Here is a 22,161-nt window from a genome sequence, read left to right on the forward strand (position 1 = left end):
TACCTCTAAGATGCTGAGAAAGATGAAAGTGATTAGAATTCTATGACTCAATAAAGAAAGGAATCTACCTCAAAGGAACTGGATGAAATTGATTGCTGTTTTGTTTCATCAAATAAAATGTAATGAAAATTATCTTTCAATAGGCTTTGCAAATGTTAATAATTTACCTTATTGTGTCTTCTATGACAGAAACTTTTTGAATAGTATATGGCCCAATGAGGCTACAGCATCATCTTGAGACCAATCATTCAGAGTTTAAAAGCAAAAGGAATGGAAAATTTAAATGCAGGTGTGGTTTTAAAATACCAAAAATTGTTTTTATAACTTTCCAAACCAGAAATTAAAAAGTCATTCAAACATTTCACAGGCTACATTATTATACTGCATTGGCTAATAAAGCACACACAGTAGCTGAGAAACCAGTAAAGTCTTATACAGCTGACATTGCTGAATGCCTACTGGATGGGAAGTCCATTCAGGAAATTATGACATTGCCATTTTCCAATAATACAGAAATTCACTGATTTAAAGATTTAACTGAAAACAAAGAGTCTAATATTTTGTCTACAGATTTATATTTTTGTCTTACAAATAAATGAACCTGATGTAGCAGGACTAATTTTGTTCATATTCATGGTGTCAGGACCAGCTAATCATTCAGGAAGATATTCTTTTAGGGCAATCTGGAGAAGAAAGATAAGTGATTGAAATATCCTAAGTGTTGAAAACTCTTCTGATTGTTTATTGTAGGTCATTTGTGTTGATATGTTCACTAATGGTGCAAAAGCAATGGTAACTAAAACTTCTGGGCCTTAGCACAAATCAAAGCAGTGATACCAAATTGTGTAGTATTCTTTACTGCGTCACATTCCCAATTAAAAAAAAAAAGTTTCACTTAAGAATATCCTTGATGAAGCACTGAAAATTTTAATTACCAACCCTAGAGTTTGTGTCTATTTAACATTCTGTGTGATGAGATGAGACATACACTTAAAGCAATTCTACTGCATGCTGAGGTATTGTGGTTGTCTTGAGTAAAAGCACTTATGTGGTTGTTTGACTTGTGAGCCGAAGTAGCCATTTTTTTCCTCAGAACACCATTTTTTACTTAACAGACAACTATGAAAAACAAACAATGGTTATTCACACTTGGTTACTGGATATATATTCTTTTGAAAATAAATGAAATGAGCCTGTCACTTTAAGGAAAATATATGACACTATTGCCAATGGTGAAATATATATTTTCAAATTAAAATTAGAATTTTTGAAAACTTGTAAGCACTTATGTTCATGATAAGATTGGGATGGCAGCTTCTGAAAACTTAAACACCTTTCTGATGAGGTTGGAGGTGATATTAACAAACATGAATTAGAATATTCAATGAAATGTATTATCATTTTGAAAATCTGTGACCAGTATCTTCCAATGATCAATGCACGATGCTACACCATCTTTCAAACAGCAAGAGAGACAAATGGTAGTACAGAAAGTTCACTAATATGGTTTTAGATTTCACATGGCAACTAACCTTCAATAAACCTCCACTTCAGATTTTTGGTATAGTATTAAAGAAGAATATCACAATTATCTGAAAAGGTTATTAAAATTCTCCTCCATTTTTCAACTACACATATGTGTGAGGATTTTCTTCATATCCTTCAACCTAAAGGACATATCACAACAGATTGAATGCAGAAGCAAACATGAAAATCCAACTGTCTTCCATTAAGTCAGAAATTAAAGAGATCTGCAAAATGTAAAACAATGTTGATCTTCTAATTTATTTTTGATTTGGAAAATACAATTATTTTTCATAAAAACATGCTATACTGGATTTATTATTGTTATTTTAAGTGAATAAACAAATATTTTTTGAATTTCTCAATTTTTATTTCTAACAATGTATATATAAGTAGATATAATTTATGTAAACAATAGCTCTTTGGGGTTCTCAATAATTTTCAGGGTTGTAATGGGGTCTTGAGACCACAAAGTTTGAGAACCACTACTCTAGAGATTATAAGATATATCCTTAACTTTTCAGTCTGTTAATATCATACCACTTGACAGAAAATGTAAGAAATTTGCAACCATATGGATGCATTTATTGCCTGTCCTTTATTCTGTAGTTGCTATGGTTGTTATCTATACTATATAGAGAATTATATATGTACATATGTAAGCCTCACATTATAAGTTTTGCTTTGCCCAGTCATATTTCTTTTTTAGAAATTAAGAAATTATATTTACCCACATATTTACTATTTCCTGTGTTCTTCATTCCTTCCTGGACAGATGAAATTCAAGCTGACTTTATTTCCCTTCAGTCTGTAGAATTTTCTTAACATTTCTTGTAATTCAGGTCTGTTGGTAACTAACCCTCTTAGTTCTATTGGAAGATGCTTTTATTTTTCATCATTCTTTATATTCTTTATATTTTGATTGGATATAGATTTCAGAGTTGACCACATTTTTCCTTCAGCATGTTAAAGATGTTTCCACATCTTCTGGCCTCCTTTATTTCTGATGAGAAGTAATTAATCATTTGAATCAATGTTCTTTTATTTATGTGTCAGTTTTCTCTGTTCTCAAGATTTCCTTTTTATTTTTGGTTTTAAGCACTTTGATTATAATGAACCTAGGCAAGATCTTTTCTTTTTTCTTTTCTTTTCTTTTTTCTTTTCTGTCTTTTCTTTTCTTTCTTTTCTTTTTTCTTTTCTCTTTCTTTTTTTCTTTCTTTCTTTTTCTTTTCTTTCTTTCTTTTTTAATATTTTCTTTATATTTATCCTGATTGGGGTTGCTGAACTTCATAAAATTGTAAATTTATGTCTTTCATCAAAAGCAGAAAATTTCAATCATTATTTCTTCAAATATTTTTTTCCAATGTCATTTTCTCTCTCTTTTCCTTTGGGGATTCCCCTAATACATACTTAGGTCCTGAGATTCTGTTCATTTTATTATCATCTTCCCCTCACCCTCCTCTGTTTTACAAATTGGATACTTTGTTGTTTTAAGTTCATTGACTTTTTCTTCTTTCATCTCCTATCTGCTGTTAAGCCCAACTGATGACTTTTTAATTTTAAATATTGTGCTTCTTAATTCTTCAATTTCTTTTAATAGTTTTTATTTCTCCTAAGATTTCTATTGACTTATTTATCAAAGCATATTTTCCTTGAGCATATTTAAGCATACTATAAAATCTCTGTCTGATATAGTGAACATCTAAGTCATCTGGAAGGGAGATTGCCTCCAATGATTGCTTTTTGAGCATGAGTTGTATTTTTCCTGTTTCCTCATATACCCAGTAACCTTGAATTGTATTCTGGACCTTGTGAATGATGTATTTTAAAGAGTCTGGATTCTGTTATACTCTTCTGAAAAGTACTGATTTTTTCTTTTCTTTTCTTTTTTTTTAAAGCAAAAATTTACTTGGCTAGACTCAAATACCAAACTACCCCTAAGCATGGAGAGCTGAAATATCCTTAACTGTGGCTCTTGAATTCTGTCCTGCTAATGTGTAGTTTAGGTATTAGATTATAATTTGGCTGAATTTATCATCAAAATTTGTATCTTCCTCTATCTGGCTGTCTTCTTCCTGAAATTCCCCACTCACTTTCCATATGTGGTAATTACTTGAATTTTGTCTTCTGATTCTTCAGGCAAGTAAAACAGGTTTTCTCTTCAAGTTTTGGCTGCCCCATGGATGAGAACTTCCCTCAGGCTAGAAGCTGTAAAAAACAGGAAACTTACTCAGTGTCATTTCCTTCTTCTAAGTGGTTGTTCTCCAGTGCCTTCAGTGCTTTTTATATTTTGTCCAGAATTTATCACTGCTATCTGTGGAAGGTTTGTCCAATAGAAGCTTCTAAGTCATTACCAGATGCAAAATCCTACATATATTTTTTTGAAATCATCTCACAAATGCTATTTCCATTTTGAAATTAAAATGCCAAACTAAGGGATCCCTGGGTGGCGCAGCGGTTTAGCGCTTGCCTTTGGCCCAGGGTGCGATCCTGGAGACCCGGGATCGAATCCCACATCGGGCTCCCGGTGCATGGAGCCTGCTTCTCCCTCTGCCTGTGTCTCTGCCTCTCTCTCTCTCTCCTCTCTCTCTCTCTCTGTGTGTGTGACTGTCATAAATAAATAAAAAAAATAAAATAAAATGCCAAACTAAGCATCAACAATAAGAAAATAAAGTAATAGCAATTAGTAAATTAAAAAATATACAGTTGAAAAAAATATACAGTTGATCCTTGAACAACAGGTTTGAACTGTATGGGTCTACTTAAACACAGATTTTTTGATTTAATATTATATAGTATTATAAATATATTTTCTCTTGTGATTTTTTTAAAAAGATTATTTATTGATTTATTTGAGAGAGAGAGCGTGCACACAAGTGAGAACACAAGCAAGGGGGAGGGTCAGAGGGAGCAAGATAAGCAAACTTCCTGCTGAGCAAGGAGCCCCGATTTGGTGCTTAATCCCAGGACCCCAGGATAATGATCTGAGCTAAAGACAGTTAAACAACTGAGCCACCCAGGCACCCCTTCCTTATGATTTTCTTAATAACATTTCCCCCTCTAGTTTACTTTATTATAACAGTATATAATACATATACAAAGTATGTGTTTAACTCTTTATATTATTGGTAAGGCTTCTACTCAATAGTAGGTTATTAATAGTTAAATTTTGTAGGAGTCAGTGTGTCCACTATACTTAAAAAATACTATGATATTAGAAGATGTTTTGGAGGAGCCAAATTATATGTGGATTTTATTTTAATTTTTAAAAAAGATTTATTTATTTATTTGAAAGATACAATGAGTGGAGGAAGAGGCAGAGGGAGAGTGAGAGAGAATCTCAAGCAGATTCCTCGCTGAGCACGGATCCCCTACATGGGGTTCAATCCCAGGACCCTGAGATCATGACCTGAACCAAAATCAAGAGTCAGCCACTTAACCAACTGAGCCACCCAGGCACCCATTTGCACATGGATTTTAAACCGTGCAGTGGGTAGTGCCCCCAATCCCTTTGTTGTTCAAGGGCCAACTGAATTTTGATGATTATAGGCTCTGAAGAGTTTCAAAAATAGTTTCATGTTGCAAAGACGATGAAATTAGATCTCTGGCTCCTATGGATTTTTAAAAATGGGACAAGTATGTGGTAGAAGTAACATAATAGGAAGTAAGACTTGGGGTATAAAAGAACTGGAAAAATGAAGGGAGTAAAGTAAAGTAGTGCCTCATCTTAAGATTATAGAATAAATCCTTATAATTCAGGAGAGAAATTAGAGCAAAATATTGGGAAGGTGGTAATCATATCTATTACAAAGGATGGTGCAGCCTCTATTTCTCTGCCATCGTGCTCCCCAAATTTGGGTTAAATCATATTTCAGGATGGTGGAAGAAAGACACTCATAGTATTTTAGACTATTTCTTTAATTATGGCTTAAATTACCACAAACCACTGCTTTGGTCTTATAGGATCAGTTCGTCTGCATGAAAGATCAGAAATATCAGTGAAATCAAATGTCACTGTGTCTCTGCAAGATGTTGATGCTGTTTTGTATTCCAATATCTTAAATTAATATGCATAAAGGGTTGAGTGAACATTGGACAGAAAGGTTTACATAGTAATTAAAACTTAGGAATTCAGGAGAGAGAGAGAGAGAATCCATTATTTGCAAATGGCTGGCTGGGCTGGGAGATAAGCTGATCTGATATTAAGTATCAGACAATGATTCCTTTTACACTCTTACCTAGATATAATATTGAGCATGTCCCTGACCAGATATAAACCTAAAAGCTTAACTTTTATTCCCACCTTGTCTTTGAGCGGTCTTTTATACAGATAATACCAACATGTCATTACAGGGAGTAAACATCAATATTAGTTATTTATTTTTTTAAAGATTTATTTATTTATTTATGATAGACAGAGAAAGAGAGAGAGAGGCAGGCAGAGACACGGGAGGAGGGAGAAGCAGGCTCCATGCCGGGAGCCTGACGCGGGACTAGATCCTGGGACTCCAGGACCGCGCCCTGGGCCAAAGGCAGGCGCTAAACCACTGAGCCACCCTGGGATCCCTCAACATTAGTTTAAAAATTTTTGTGCTGGTAAGTTATTTTGTCCATTAAAAATGGTATATGTTCTATGTTCTTTTTTTATGTTCTATGTTATTATAAATATTCTTATTTTTCTGAAATGGAAAGGAATATTAGAATAAAAATAATTTTATCAGTATGCATTTTATTTATTTTTTAGAAGATTTATTTGAGAGAAAGAGCATGAGTGCAAGCTGGGGGCAGGGGTAGAGGGAGAGAGAGAGTCTTTTTTTTTTTTTTTAAAGATTTTATCCATTTATTCATGAGAGACGCACACACACACACACACACACAGAGAGAGAGAGAGAGAGAGAGAGAGAGAGAGAGAGGCAGAAACATAGGCAGAGGGAGAAGCAGGCTTCATACAAGAAGCCCCATTTGGGACTTGATCCCGGGACACTGGGATCATGCCCTAAGCCGAAGGCAGACGCTCAACCGCTGAGCCGTCCAGGAGTCAAGAGGGAGAGAGTCTTAAGTAGACTCTACCCTGAGCCCAAAGCCCAGAGCCTGGAGCCCAGAGCCCAATGAGGGCTCGATCTCATCACCCTAAGATCACGACCTGAGCCAAAATAAAGAGCTGGACATTAAACCAACTGTCCCACTGGGGAGCCCCATAAGTATGCATTTTAATGATAAATAATAATTTAATAATGTTAAAAGTTATAATTCTGACAAAAATTAAATAAATCAAATGTAGCACAGAAATCATAGAAATGAAGGCAAAGAAAACAGCAATAAAAAAACCTAATGGGAGACCAATACTAATACACAATCATGTCAATAAATATGAACTGTTTACCATATAAAGGATTTGTAAAAAAAAAAAAAAAAAAAAAGACCCAACAACTCTCTATCTTGTTTAAACTAATGAGACACACTTAAAATGTTTGCAATAGATAAAAAGTTAAGATAGCATCATATTTCATGACCATGCAAATAAAAGAAAAAAGTTGTAATAAAAGATACAGCACATTTCAGAACAAAAATACCTATGATTAAAAATGCCATTAAATAATTTCAGTAGTATTTGTTCTAAAAATTTGAAAGGGAAGCTAGTTAAAAATTAGATAACATGTAACCTATTAGACTTCAACCCTTATCAAAATCTGTGTGGAATGGTACATAAATTAGGTGGAGTCACATTAAAATTAAAATTAAATATTTAAAAGAGAAATTCACTTCTTCAATGATTCTTACTCTTTTCTGGATCTCTGTTCCTTTTGAGGATTGATTACATATATAGGACCTCTCTCCAGATAAATTTTGCCAACAATTTCAGGTATTCAAGAACTTCCCAAAACTACATTACCATTCCTTAGTACATGTTAGATCATAATAGCTAATATTTATAAGCATTTCTCAAATGCTAGGCATTATACTAACGCCTTACATAAAATTTCACTTAATCCTTAGATTAATTAGAAGATACTACTCTACTCTAATAACATATAGAGTTTTTAAATCTACTATAGAGTTTTTAGATATACTATATAGTTTTATAACTATATACATATAACATATAGAGTTTTAAGATATACTATATCTAAATATATCTAATATTTAGATATACTATATATATCTATACTGTACAGTATATATATCTAAAACTACATACCTAAAAACTCTATATAACCTATAAGATCAACACTATCATTATTTTCATTTTACAGATCAGCTGAGTGAAGCTTAGAGATAGTTACTTGTCTAATGCCACATAGCCAGTAAACAGGAGATGAGATTTATGGTCTTATTTCTTTGATCTCAGGTTTCCAGCTCTTCATCACTATGATACATTGTCTCTCACTAAGGCCTTTCCAAATTAATTAAAGTTAATATATCTGAAAAAAGATATAAACATATCCAAAAATATAATCCAATATCATATTTTTTATTTATACCACCCTCATTCACCAAGGAGAATTTGAAGTAGTTACAGAGAAGAATACAAAATAAAAAAATATACAGGAATATGTGTGTGTGTGGTGGTGATAGGGAATAAAAAAATTAAATATAACTAGAGATAGAGCCAGAACCCAAAGTGGATATCATAAGATCATCTATGATTGATATAGAGGTGAGCCACATATTTGCTTCTGAATGGCATAGTGGCCAGAGAAAAGAAGGATTTAATCAATATTGTTTTACCTGGTACTGAACTGGAGAAAAAGATATTTTCTGCGCAACACTGTGTAGACAATATCCTCAAGAACATTACACAATAGTGGCTTTTAAGATAAATGTTTCTTACATATTTCTTAGTACAGGCCAAAGCATGATGTCAAAGTATAGGTTAGAACAGACAATTAATTCTATCCATGGTACAATGTAATCTTAAGTATAAAACGTCTGGACTGGGCTAAAGATAAAATGTAGAATAGATAGGGAGATGGAAAGACTAGACATTTCTTCAGGTAATCTTTCTGGAATGAAGCTTTTGAATTTAACAGTTGAGAGTTTATTTCAAGAACCTGGAGTACAGAAATTCTATATTGTGTAGAAGGCCAGATTTATATGCATAGACAGTCAAACAGAGGGTAAAACTGATAACTTCTCAGGAAGGTCAGGGGACCTGAATAGGATTAGATGTCTGAATTTTAGACTTTCCACCAAAATAAGTTGAAGGAAGACCCTATATTTAAAGACAATATCTAATTCACATTGATGTATAAATATGTAATGTTGGAGTCATGACTGAAATTGAAACAGAATGTTTTCTTTGTTTTTGTTAAATAAGAATGTTGGTACAATATAACAAGATTATGGAAAGCTGCCAAAGCAGTACTAGAGAAAACATATTGCTGTAAATATCTTATTAGTTTACAAAATAATAAATTATGTATCTATATAAGAACATAGACAAAGAACAAAGTAAAAACCTTAAATGTGTAAGAAAATTCAAAAATGAAAGAGAAGAAATAAACTATTAAAATTGACAACTAATATATTTTTTAAAGATTATTCATTTATTCATAAGAGACACAGAGAGAGAAACAGAGGCAGAGACACAGGCAGAGGGAGAAGCAGGCTCCATGCAGGGAGCCCCACGCGGGACTTGATCCTGAGACTCCAGGATCACGCCCTGGGCCAAAGGCAGGCGCCAGGCAGGCGCCAAACCACTAAGCCACCCAGGGATCCTCAAAATTGATAAGTAATATTGAAAACTCTAACTCTAACTAGTTAGAGTTGCTACTTTGAAAAAGAGAACTAATACACAGCACTGTGCTAGCTGCTAACCGAATAAAAATAAGTTTTTTATAGAGAATTCAGATAGTTATTTCTAAATTTTATTTTGGGAGCAAAGAGGAAGGAATCAAATTAAGTTCATCAAAAGGGGAAACATTAGAGTTATGCCTTCAAAGTTTGGTTAAGATGATGACAACAGGTATAGAGCCCCGGGTGGAGGAGAGACATTTCTGGAAAATGAAACAGCCTAAGGATATAGAGACAGGAAAGAATATTGTATGCCATTTAGAAATAAGGTAGGTAAGATTTAGTTGAAACAAATCACGGAAGATCTCATTAAGAAGGAATGAAGAATAAAAAGAAAAACAGAAGACCAAAGTTTGAGCTTTAAGGAAATGTTCTTAGGGACAGTAGGAAGCAAAGCTGGTTTGAACGTGGAAGAGGTAGGTGTTCAACCTATATTTGTCGACTGAATGAAAGAAATGGCTATTCCTGTACAGAGGTCAAAAAATAAAAATGGGCCTAGTGATTTCACCAGGAGAACATGAAAGCAAGATGATGTACTCTTTGAATATATAACTTTATAACCTAGTTAGGAAGACCAAGAACTACATAATAGTACAATGTCATACGTATAATCTAGTATTTCATATTATGTTTACCTTTAAAACTGAAGTATGTTAAGCATGTCTCTCTGTAATGTTCCTAGAGAATTCTGAATCCACACACTTTTTAAATGTAAGACTTCTACAATTATACTAATAAAAAAGTGAATACCTTTCATATGATAGGGGAAGATGTTTAAAATAATTCTGGAGGAGTTATCAGATTAGATTTTCCTTTTAGATTGGAAACTTTACTATATTCAAAGAAATATCTATTTCAAAGCAAGTAAACCAAAACTTTAAAAGTTGTTAGATATCCAGAGAGGAAGCCTTTTAAATTCAACCACATCTATTTATCTGTTTATCACTAGATAAGCACAAGGTATGAATGTTAAGGTGATATTATTACATTAAGTAGAGATGCTATTGCTACACCAAAGATTATATACTGTAACAGTGACATTATCATTTTTAACACTTACACTGAAGCCAGAATTAGCAAAAACATTTACATTTTGGGAACTTTTTAGAACATAAATGGAATAAAATAATTTTCTAGGTAAGATTAATAGGTTTGAAAGTCTCTCTCTCTGTATATATATTTTTGTTTCTATTTCTATATTTATCCTGCATTCTACTGACACGTTTAAAAACTAAAATTAAAGTCTCTTCCTAAATTTAAAGGACAAGTTGGTTACCATACATTTAATTAAAGCACCTTACTTCACTAGGATTATATGAGAGATGACAATACAGAAGTCTAACTATATTTCAGAGAACTGTTCTGTTTAAGACACTATCTTGCTTACCTTCTGTGAATAGATAATGATACCAAATTAAAGCAAGCTTGTGTGTGTATAAATCACACCCCCAAATCTACACATCTATACCACACACCTAGTGCCATATATCACTGTGATGACTGATTCACTGCTCAACAACATGGTCAATCAACTGTAGAAACTTCTATTGTTCTTTGTTAATAGGTTAGCATTGGCCTCTGTTTGCTGATCCAAAGTATAAGGAAAGGCAGAAGCAAGGCATTAATAAATTTAATTACATGATTAGTTGTTTCAAAATAATTGTGTCTTCATATTATGAGGTGAAGTAACATTTTCTGAATCCTGATACAAATAAACACCATCTTAGACATATGATATCTTAACACTGCTAACCCAAATGTATGTAGACATAATCTGGTAAATTTGTTTAATTGCAATACTGCCACCCTTACTGACGAAATCTTAAGTTGTTAGTGTGGCTTGATATATTAGACCATTTATAATATATTCATGTAAATCCTGGTTTCTTTCATTTATCCTCCTATGCAGAGGATATAAGTCACAGAAAATAACAGTATGTTCAATACAAACTTTTTAAAAAACTATTACTTAGGGCCAAGTTTTGAATGCCTTTTAATGTCTTGTGACCATTCTTTCAAACTCAAAAATGTACCTTACATTCAGAATACTTTTTAAAAAAACATAAGCTTTCCATTAAAATATGCTTCACAGGATGAGGATTTGAAGTTAGATTCTCAGGTGTAAATATAAGAAATATACTTACCTTTGATTCGAGGTAGACATTTGCTGATGACATTTTTGTAATTTTGCATATGTAACTAACTAAAGAGATGGCACAAAGAATAAACAGACTATCATTAATTAATGCTCGAACAAACACAGTCCATTTCAACTGATTTTCTGGGACATCTCCGTGGACTAACATTGCACAAATCAAGTTCACCACTAAAAAAAGAAGGCTTGCCAATATAAAGCCCAAATGCAACAGAATTCTGAAAGAAAAAAAATAAATTTATTAGATGTTTATATACTAATGAGAGACTAGATTTAATTCTGAATTAGTGTGTTACTTCAGGTACAATAATAATACCTTCAGTTTAAAATCTTTATAATTTCATTTAAATACAAATTTAATAATGACTCAGAGTTACTTGGGATATCTTTGCTATTATGGAATTAATATCTAAGTAATTTAAAAATGGCATTAGGTTTTAAAACATTAATTTAAGGATAATCACATGTGGACTTGAACTCAGTTGTCCATGCCAGGAAGAATAATATAAGATTATTTTAATACTAATTAAAGTAATCCTGTACTTTTCATTTTTTAAAAAAAGATTGTATTTATTTATTCATGAGAAACAGAGAGACAGAAGCAAAGACAGAGGCAGAGGGAGAAGCAGGTTCCATGCAAGGAGCCCGATGTGGGACTCAATCCCAGGACCACAGGATCACGTCCTGAGCCAAAGGCAGATGCTCAACCGCTGAGCCACCCAGTCAGGCATCCCTACTTTTCATTTTTATAACTACTAAACATATATTCATTTACCTTTCCATTCTAAGAATTACCAGGCTTTTATAATCTGCTTGGAAAATTAATAAACTCTATCTAAATTTAAATTGATCACTAACATTAGTTTTAAGAGGTTAAGGGAAGTGTGTTTTAAATAATGTTCAACTTTTATGATCTTCTGACTATCCATAACAACCATTACTTTCAAACATCACCAAAGAAGAACATAGGTACAGTATATGTAGAGTTTCAAGCACCTCATTGATACCTCAGCTTCTTATAAAGTTATACTTACTATGTATACAGAGCAACTCTGAAAATGAAATGCCTTAACTGTAGCTCCCTAAGAAAAATGAGATCACTGCATAAAGTGATCTTACCTTTCAGGTAAGGTGTAGATATTTGTATTAAGTAGCTGTAACAGCTATCTATTCCCAGTTCGAATATGTTTATAACCTAAATTAATATGAGCCAGAAATTTATGTGGCATCCTCATATCTTCTATTTTAGGTCACTTTCAAGAGTGGAAATCATAAAATGTTGTCAACCTTTGGAAATAGTTTATAAGAGGTTAATTGAAGGTACTGTGAAATCTATAACAAGCAATCTTTGTTAAGTGTACAAAGATTTTAGTTGGTGAAGTTGAGATCTTAATATTCTCTTCAGATTACATAACATAAGTAATAATATGTAATTTAAAACCCAAAAGGGACCTTGAAGTTATTCATATAACCAGGGGAGTCCAAAATTTAGAGAGGTTAAATGAGTTGCACGGTCAACAAGTTAGTGGGAGAATTGGTCTGAAACCCAAATTTCTGACGCCCCAGCTTAGCATTCTCATTTTTGAGGTTAATCAGTACTGAAACATTCCTTAATTCATGGAACTATTCTATACATGCTTGCCCCAAACAGTAAAATCTAACTTTAGTATGTGTGGGCCCTATGAAACTATATCTCACATCTAAAGCAGCACAGTAGCAGAGCAGCAAAAGAAGGTGTTAAGCAGCAATATGGCTGAAGGAGGAGAACTGTGGTTACTCAATTCATTTCCCATGTGCTAATCTAACTACTGGACTTCCTATAAAACTACTATAGCACCTTCAACTACCATGCCCTTCTACCTTGAGAAGTCTATTGTGAAAAAAATTAGATCTTGCTACTCATGAAACTTACTTGTGTTTGTCAAGTTCAGTGGCACATCTGACTTTACATATAACCTATAAAGAAAGTATAGAAAAAGGTCTTGAAAAAACACTTGTAATATAGTATTCATAAACTTGTTTTGATTTGTGTTTCAAGTGATACAACTACAAATAATATGTTCCAAATAACATTAGATCAGTAAATTCAAATATTAACATCTGAACTACCATGAAGCAAAATAAGCAGGTTTCCAAAGGCTTAAGTCAGTAATAACTTTCTTTGTTATAGTCTTAAATTTAAATTTCTATCTTTAAAATTTTAAGCAGAATAAATTAAACATTTACTGAACTTTTATTATGAGCCAGACATTGTGCTGGATAGCTTACCACCTAAACTTCATTATATTACTTACATTTTGTCTTAAAATGGAACTACTTACTTAAAAATGAATATGGCTGAATGTTCTTCAAAGATTATTTTTCAAGGGAATAGAAGGGAAGGGAGAAGAAATGGGTAGGAAATATCAGAAAGGGAGACAGAACATAAAGACTCCTAACTCTGGGAAACGAACTAGGGGTGGTGGAAGGGGAGGAGGGTGGGGGGTGGGGGTGAATGGGTGACGGGCACTGAGGGGGGCACTTGACAGGATGAGCACTGGGTGTTATTCTGTATGTTAGCAAATTGAACACCAATAAAAAAATACATTTATTAAAAAAAACAAAGATTATTTTTCCCTAAGATGAAATGAAGTAGTAAAAGGAAACAAGGGACCAAAAAAAATGAACACAAAGATAATGAGCATATATCATATTTAGTAAACTTTCTTCCTTCACAAAGCCTTGCAAAGGGTAAGTTCTCAAATACTTGTTGAATAAAATGAACATGGTAAATTCTGAGAGAATAGTGTCGAAGGTCTTAATTTCTTACCAGTGAATTTGGACTTTATTTATTTAGATAATGAGAAGACACTGAAGTTTGTTTGTTTAAAGATTTTATTTATTTATTCATTCACAAGACACACACACACACACACACACGCACACACAGAGGCAGGGACACAGGCAGAGAGAGGAGAAGCAGGGTGCATGCAGGAAGCCGATGTGGGACTTGATTCTGGGACTCTAGGATCACGCCCTGGACCAAATGCAGGCTCTAAACCGCTGAGCCACCCAGGGATCCCCAACACCGACGTTTTTTATGTAGACACTCCAAAATATGAAATTTCATTAATCTGGCATCAATGCACAGGCTAGTACAGAGGAAATCTGGGCAAGGAGAGGAGTAGAAAGACTAGTTATAGGACTATTTAGATAAGGTATTAACTTTGGGGGCATGGAAAGAGTCAAGTATAAAACAGTATAAAGAAAAATAGTATAAGTACTCAATAACTTACTAATTTTATTCAAGCTTTTATTGAGCATACATTATGAAAGGTGCTGTGGATTCATAAATATAGTAACTTTCTACTCCCAAGAAGCTCAGTGTACTGAAGAAATAGATAAACCACTTATTCTGATACTTTGTGGTGTCAACGCAAAAGATGCTATCACAACATCTAAGAAGGGAGAAAGACTAATTCAGTCCAAGAAATGGTGTGAGGTAAGGAGAAAGGGGAAAGACTGTGTAGTCAGGGGGGACTTCTCAAAGGAAATCACATTTGAGCCAGAACCAAGTTATGAAGGGCAAATTAGGTAAATTTGGTGTTAGGTAAATGCTCAGGCAAAGATAGCAGCTTATGCATGTACCCATATCTGTGTATTTTGGTTACCCAGAAGCTAGATGTGATACAGGCATCTAAAATATTATCCTATTAATTTCCTAATCATTCTCAGATATATCCATTTTCTCTGTCTCCACTACTAAGGTACATATTACAACACCTTTTTATTTGGTCTCTCTGCTTCCATTCTTTACTCCATTTATATCTTTAGAAGGTAAGGGTTCATTTACTACTTTTTATTTATTCTCACCTGTCTACATTTAATTTTAATTATTCTTATTTTATAAATTGTACTAAAATATGTATAACACAAAACTCACCACTTAACCATTTTTATTTTTTTCACTTAACCATTTTTAAAATATATTTTTTTTATTCATTTGAGAGTGTGTATGTGCCTCTGTGCATGTGTGTGCATGCATGTGCAGGAGGGAGGGGCAAAAGGAGAGGGAGAAGCAGACTTCCAGCAGAGCAGGAGGCCTGACAGCCAATCTTGGGGCCTTGAGATTATGACCTGAGCCAAAGGCAGATACTTAACTGACTGAGGCACCCAGGCACCCTTTAATCATTAAAAAAAAAAAAAACTTACATATTTATTTTATAGAGAGAGAGGGGGAGAGAAAGGGCGGCACAGTGAGAGAGGGAGAGAGAAACTTAAACACTCTATGCTGAGCTTGGAGTCCAACATGGGGCTCTACCTCATGACCCTGAGAATATGACCTGAAATGAAACCAAGAGTCAGGTGCTTAACCAACTGTGCTACCCAGGTGCCCCCCGTTTAACCATTTTTAAGTGTATAGTTAAACTGCATAAAGTATATTCACATTGTTGTGTACACGGTCATTATCATCCATCTCCAGAACTTTTTCATCCTCCTAAACTAAAACTCTGTATTCATTAAACAATAACTCCTAATTCCTCCCTTCTCCAGCACCTGACAACCACCATTCTACCTTCTGTCTGTGAATTTGACTATTCTAGTAACCTCATATAACGGGAATCATACAATAATTGTTCTTTTGTGATTGGCTTATATCACTTAGCATAATGTCGTCAAAGTTCATCCATGTTATATAACTCATGTCACATTTTCCTTTTCTTTTAAAGCCGAATAAGATTCCACTGTTTGTATACATCATATTTTGCTTATCTGTTCTTCCATCAATGGACACTTGAGAAGCTTCCACCTTTTTGGTATTGTGAGTAATGCTGCTATAAACAATATGTTCTACACATGAACTTGTTTTTATATGATTAAAAAAATCATTTGACAGTAAGTTGTATGTGTGTTGCTTCTTTAACCCTAAATATGTAATTCAATGTATACTTCCTTAAAAAATAAAATTCTCTTATGTGACTACAATATAATTACAAAAATTATAAAATTGAATATTGATATAATACTATTATCTAATTTCCAGACCTTATTTAGATTTCGCCTTTCGTTCCAATAATGCCATTTATGGGAGGAAAAAATACCAGGATTATGTGCTAATTTGTGAATACAACCTCCTTTAATTTTCAATTTTTCCCTTTGTATTTACAGTGATTTTGTAGATGCTTCTCAGTTTGGATTTGTCTGTTTTTTCATAATTAGATTCAGGATATGCATTTTGGTAGGAATACCACAGAAATGATGGTGCTATGTTCTTCTCAGTGAATTACATCAGGAGTTTCATGGTGTTGATTTGTCCCATTATTGTGATACTTTGAGCAATTGGTTAAGGTGGTGTCTACCAAGTTTCTCCACTAAGTTACCATTTTTCTCATTGTAATGAGTACCACATGGAGAAATATTTACAATATAAATATCTTCTGTTATTCAAACTTTCATCCATTTGTTTTGGCATCTATTGTCTGAATATATTATTATTAAAATGGAGCATTTTCATTTTAAAAAGTAAATCTGATACTGTTCCAGGACAAAGCTCACACTCCTTTTGACATAACAGGTCTTTCATCATCCCACCCTACCTTCCCATCACTTCATCTTTTTATCCCATCTTCAATCTCATGGTCTGGTCATTTTGGATTATTTACAACTCTTCAAATAAGGGATTCAGTTTCACAACTCTGTGCTTTCCCATGTGTTTTTACTTTACCTGAAATCAGCTTTCTGGGTCATATAATAAATTCCAACTCATCCTTCAAGACTTTACTCAAGTGTCATCTCTTATACTGTCCCCTTAAGTGACTTAGGAAGAGAAACACCACTCTGTATCCTTGCTTTACTAGTCACATTTTATGGCATTTATTTACATTTTTATTTCCCTCTTAAGAGAGACCATAACTTACTCATATTTATAGCTCCAGTGCCTAGCATAATGCTTGGTTCATAGTAAGTTTTCAGAAAATGTTGGAATAAATGAGTAGTGGGTTTAGGTTAAAGCAAGTATTCTGATATGTGAAATACAACACAAGTTGAAACTGGAGGGGCAAGCAGTTGCTCAATCACGGAAACCTTGTAGAAAAAGGCTAAAGAATTAGTCTTTAACTCCCACAAATTCTGTAATACGATTTTATGTTTGAGTGATTTCTTAGGTAAAGTGGTGAAAATGGATTAGAATGGTGGGAAGAACTCTAGTTAATAAATACTGTTGAATTTGAGTGAGTCTACTCAACCACCTTTTCAGGTTATGAATCTAAAGACTTAAATGTGAGGACCTGAAAACATAAAAATCCCAGAAGAAAGCACAGGTAGTAATTTCTCTGACATTAGCCATAGCTACATTTTTCTAGTTGTATCTCCTCAGACAAGGGAAACAAAAGCAAAAATAAACTATTGAGACCACATCAAAATAAAAAGCTTCTGTATAACAAATGAAACCATCAACAAAACAAAAAGGCAATCTACTGAATGGAAGAAGACATTTGCAATGGATACATCCAATATATGAACTTCTACAACTCAACACCAGCAAAACCAAATAATCTAATTAAAAATGAACAGAAGACATGAAAAAACATTTCTCCAAAGAACACACACAGATGGCCAACATACACATGAAAAGATGCTCAACATCACTCATCCGTTAGGGAAATGCAAATTGAAATCACAATGAGGTATCACCTTGCACCTGTCAGAATGCCTAAAATCAAAACCACAAGAAACAACAAATCTTGGTGAGATGTGGGATAAAAGGAACCCTTCGTGCACCATTGGTGGGAATGCAAACTGGTATGGCCACTATGGAAATCAGGATGGATGTTCCTCAAAAAATTAAAAGTAAAAAAATAAATAAAAGTAGAATTACCATATGATCTAGTAATGTCATTACTGGGTATTTATCCAAAGAATATGAAAACACTAATATGAAAAGATATATGCACTTCTATGTTTACTGTAGCATTATTTACGATAGCCAAGACATGGAATCAACCCAAGGATCCATTGATAGATGAATGGATAAAGAAGATGTAGTATATGCATATAATGGAAAATTACTCTTCCATAGAAAACAATGAAATCTTGCCATTTGCAATAACATGGATGGATCTAGAGGGTATTCAGCTAAGTGAAATGTTTCAGAGAAAGACAAATACCATTTCACTCATATGTGGAATCTAAGAAACAAATGAACAAAGAAAAAAAGAAACAAATAAAAAAAGACTCTCAGAGAAAATACAGAGAACAAATTAGTGGTTGCCAGAGGGAAGGTGAGTGGAAGGATGGATGAAATAGATAAAGAGAATTAAGAGTACACTTATTGTAATGAGTAGTGAGTAATGTACAGAATTGTTGAATCACTACATTGTACACTTGAAACCAGCATAACACTGTACATAGTTATACTGGATAAAAAAGAAAAGAATGTCATATAAATGGAATTATACAGTATGTAACCTTTTGGAATTGGATTTTTTCACTCACCATAATTCTTTGGAGATGCATGTAGGTTGCTATGCATACAAATACATTTATTCTTAAAAAAATAGTAAAGAATTGATAGAATGAGTGCCCCACTGACAAAAATTTCAAAAAGTCAGATTGTGGAATTGATTCTTAGGTTTAAAATTTATTACATATAGGCAGAAATTTTGAGAAGTTAGGTGACTGGGAATATAAGAAGGAAGTACAATCTCCTACAGAAGTGACAACTGAAAACTTCAACTAGAAGACATTTGAGAGAACAATTTGGAATAGAAAGTCAACCTGTGATATGTTCACATCTAATGTCAGAATGAAAAATCACAAAGAGGGAAGAAAAGAGATAGGCAAAGGAGACAGTCATAGAAAACTGCATAGCAGTTTATTTTTTATTTTTTAAAATTTTATTTATTTATTCATGAGAGACACACAGAGGCAGAGACACAGGCAGAGGCAGAGGGAGAAGCAAGCTCCATGCAGGGAGCCTGATGCAGGACTCGATCCCAGGTCTCCAGGATTACGCCCTGAGCTGAAGGCAGACGCTCAACTGCTGAGCCAGCCAGGCGGCCCTGCATAGCAGTTTAGAGGTAATAGAAAGCAAGTATAATCCTTGTTAAATTCCACAAAAAGTCAAGAATGATTAAGAAAAAGACCATTTGGGGATCCCTGGGTGGCGCAGCGGTTTGGCGCCTGCCTTTGGCCCAGGGCGCGATCCTGGAGACCCGGGATCGAATCCCACGTCAGGCTCCCAGTGCATGGAGCCTGCTTCTCCTTCTGCCTATGTCTCTGCCTCTCTCTCTGTGACTATCATAAATAAATAAAAAATTAAAAAAAAAAAAGAAAAAGACCATTTGGTTGAGTTACCAGTATGTCATGGGTACCTTGGAGAAAAGGGTTTTCAGTGGAATAATAGAATAAAAAGTATGATGAATTAATAGAGTTAAGACAGTGGGAAGAGGCCATATGAGATATATTTGAAGTTAAGGGAAACCTGGGAAAATATGTTGAGAAATATTTCTCTATGAATATTACATATTTCTGAGTGGTATAGGTCTTCTGAGCAAAGGGCTTTGCATAGCAAACATCCTTGAAATAGAGATGGTGTCTACCTTAAGTCCAGAGGGAAGATTTGTTTCCTGACTAGAAGAATAGAGAATATCTCCCTCTCTGGAGATATTCAGGTGTGAGGGCAGGTGATGGTCTTCCTATCCTTCCTTGTTTACTTTCCAGAGTAAAGATAAGATCTGTCTGCCTCCTTTCATTTCAGGGTTCTTCCTCTGTAACATACCTTGCTGCAGGCACAAATAACATCAGGCCCTTACTGTGTTAACCATGTGGGAGTTGGGGCTAATGACCTGATGCAAGATATTACTTTGGTTGTTGTTTTTGCCATGAGTAATAAATTGTCTTTTTCTCTGACCCATGGGCCTTGCGTTTTCTGTCAGTATATGTATATATAACTGTGGCAAGCTAATCTATTAGCTTCAAGTAAGGTAAAGTCTCAGACTTTTCAGTTTCTGATTTAATAATCTGCTGGTCAGAGATAAACTAGAGATAGTGAAATGATAAATGGAGAGCAGGGGAGAGGAAGGGAGAGTTCAATTGTTAAAGAAGGCTCTAAAAGAAGTGGGTTAGCCCTGAAAAGGAAAACATACTTTTGAGTCAAGAGGTTAGAAGAGACACTTGAAGAAAAAGTAGGAGGTCTGCAGAGAAAATTTAGAATAATCTATAAACCAGCTCTGTTAAAATCAGAAATTTGGATGTAGCATGGATATAATCATTTTGATATAGAGAAGATAGATGAGAGAATTGGGCAGATGGATTCTATTTTTTTCTAGTAAAGTAGGAGGCAAGGTCATATCCTGGGAAGGGATGTTAGATTTAAGCACTTATAATATGGAAAACATTTGGAACACATGAACAGAAGGGTTATAAAGGAATATATTGAGAAGAATATAGGTCCAGCTAAAGTCAGGTAGTTGACAGTGAATACAGTCTGTAAGACTTCCTAATTTTAAAATTGAAACAACCTAATAGGAAAAAAAATGGATGCCGTTATAAAAAGTTCAAATAACTAGATTGCATTTTTCATGTAATAATTTAAACCTGTAAGATGTAAAACTATCATAGAGAAAGAAAAAGTGGGTGAATGAACTATATTGTCACAGCATAAAGTCAAAGAAGGGGAATACTAGATTGACCTTAGGTTTTAAGTACAAAAGACATCACAAGGAAGAAAATGGAGTAGAGAAAACAGAAGTAGTAAAGTAATCAAAAGTTAGTATGAGGGTGAAAAACAGATAAAAGGATGATTCCAAGATGCTTAAGGGAAAAGAGGTTAGAAAGACTGGTTAGAAAGACTTGCTCCTTTTTTTTTTTTTTTATTTATTCATGAGAGACACACACAGAAAGAGAGAGAGACAGGCAGAGGGAGAAGCAGGCTCCATGCAGGGAGGCTGAAGTGGGATTTGATCCCGGGACTCCAGGATCAGGCCCTGGGCTAAAGGCAGCGCTAAAGATGGCGCTAAACCTCTGAGCCACCTGGGCTGCCCTGCTCCTTTTGCAATAGCTGACCCAAGGTGCGGCCTTGCTGTTGGGTGGCTCAAATAGAAGGGGAGGGTTTTAGGGCTCTAAGAAGCTATTGAATTGAGACACATTGGATGGATTATCAATATCGGCTTTGAAAGAAGATCTATATAACAGTAGACCAGGCCAGAAGAAAGAAAAGCTGATTCATCCAGGAAAGTGGAAGTTATTATTATAGCCAATGATGACCTAATCAGATGGCATGGATTTCAGGGATGATGATAGTACAATATCAGTAGGTAGTACTGGGAAACATAATATAGGCTGATTGTTCTTCCCAAAATTGAGATGGGGGGAGCTTATCCTTATATACAAAGTGTGATCTGGAAAAAGCTAGATTTTAGTGAAGGCATTTAAAAGTTTCAAATGAAGAACAGAATGGGAAGAGGGTGGGAAGTATAATAAGATTACAGATCATATACAGGGATATATATGGGCATGAGATGGAGTTGAGCAGAATAAGGAAAGAATTAAAGGTCAGCTATCAGCTGAGATATGCAGAATATGTTACAATGCATCATAGATTCAACCAGGTGCTTAAATCACACTGAGAGTATAATAAGGTTAAAAGCAATGATCTGAGTAGATTCCAAGTGTTTATAAATATAGCTAATAAAACATGATCTTGAGTA

At 34.2% G+C, this 22,161-nt stretch overlaps 1 protein-coding gene across 1 annotated transcript in view; it reads right to left on the bottom strand.

Moving 5' to 3' along the window:
• Window positions 1–22,161, bottom strand: part of GPR137C (G protein-coupled receptor 137C) — a 63,204-nt gene that overhangs the window by 12,090 nt on the left and 28,953 nt on the right. The window contains exons 2-3 of the mRNA XM_055304280.1: window positions 13,386–13,429; window positions 11,463–11,691 (exon numbers count right to left, since the gene is read on the bottom strand). Of these exons, the coding sequence (XP_055160255.1) occupies window positions 11,463–11,691; window positions 13,386–13,429 (273 nt within the window). The remainder of the gene's footprint in view (window positions 1–11,462; window positions 11,692–13,385; window positions 13,430–22,161) is intronic.

Source organism: Nyctereutes procyonoides, unplaced genomic scaffold (genome assembly GCF_905146905.1).
Source record: "Nyctereutes procyonoides isolate TBG_1078 unplaced genomic scaffold, NYPRO_anot_genome, whole genome shotgun sequence".
NCBI classification, from domain to species: Eukaryota; Metazoa; Chordata; class Mammalia; order Carnivora; family Canidae; genus Nyctereutes; species Nyctereutes procyonoides.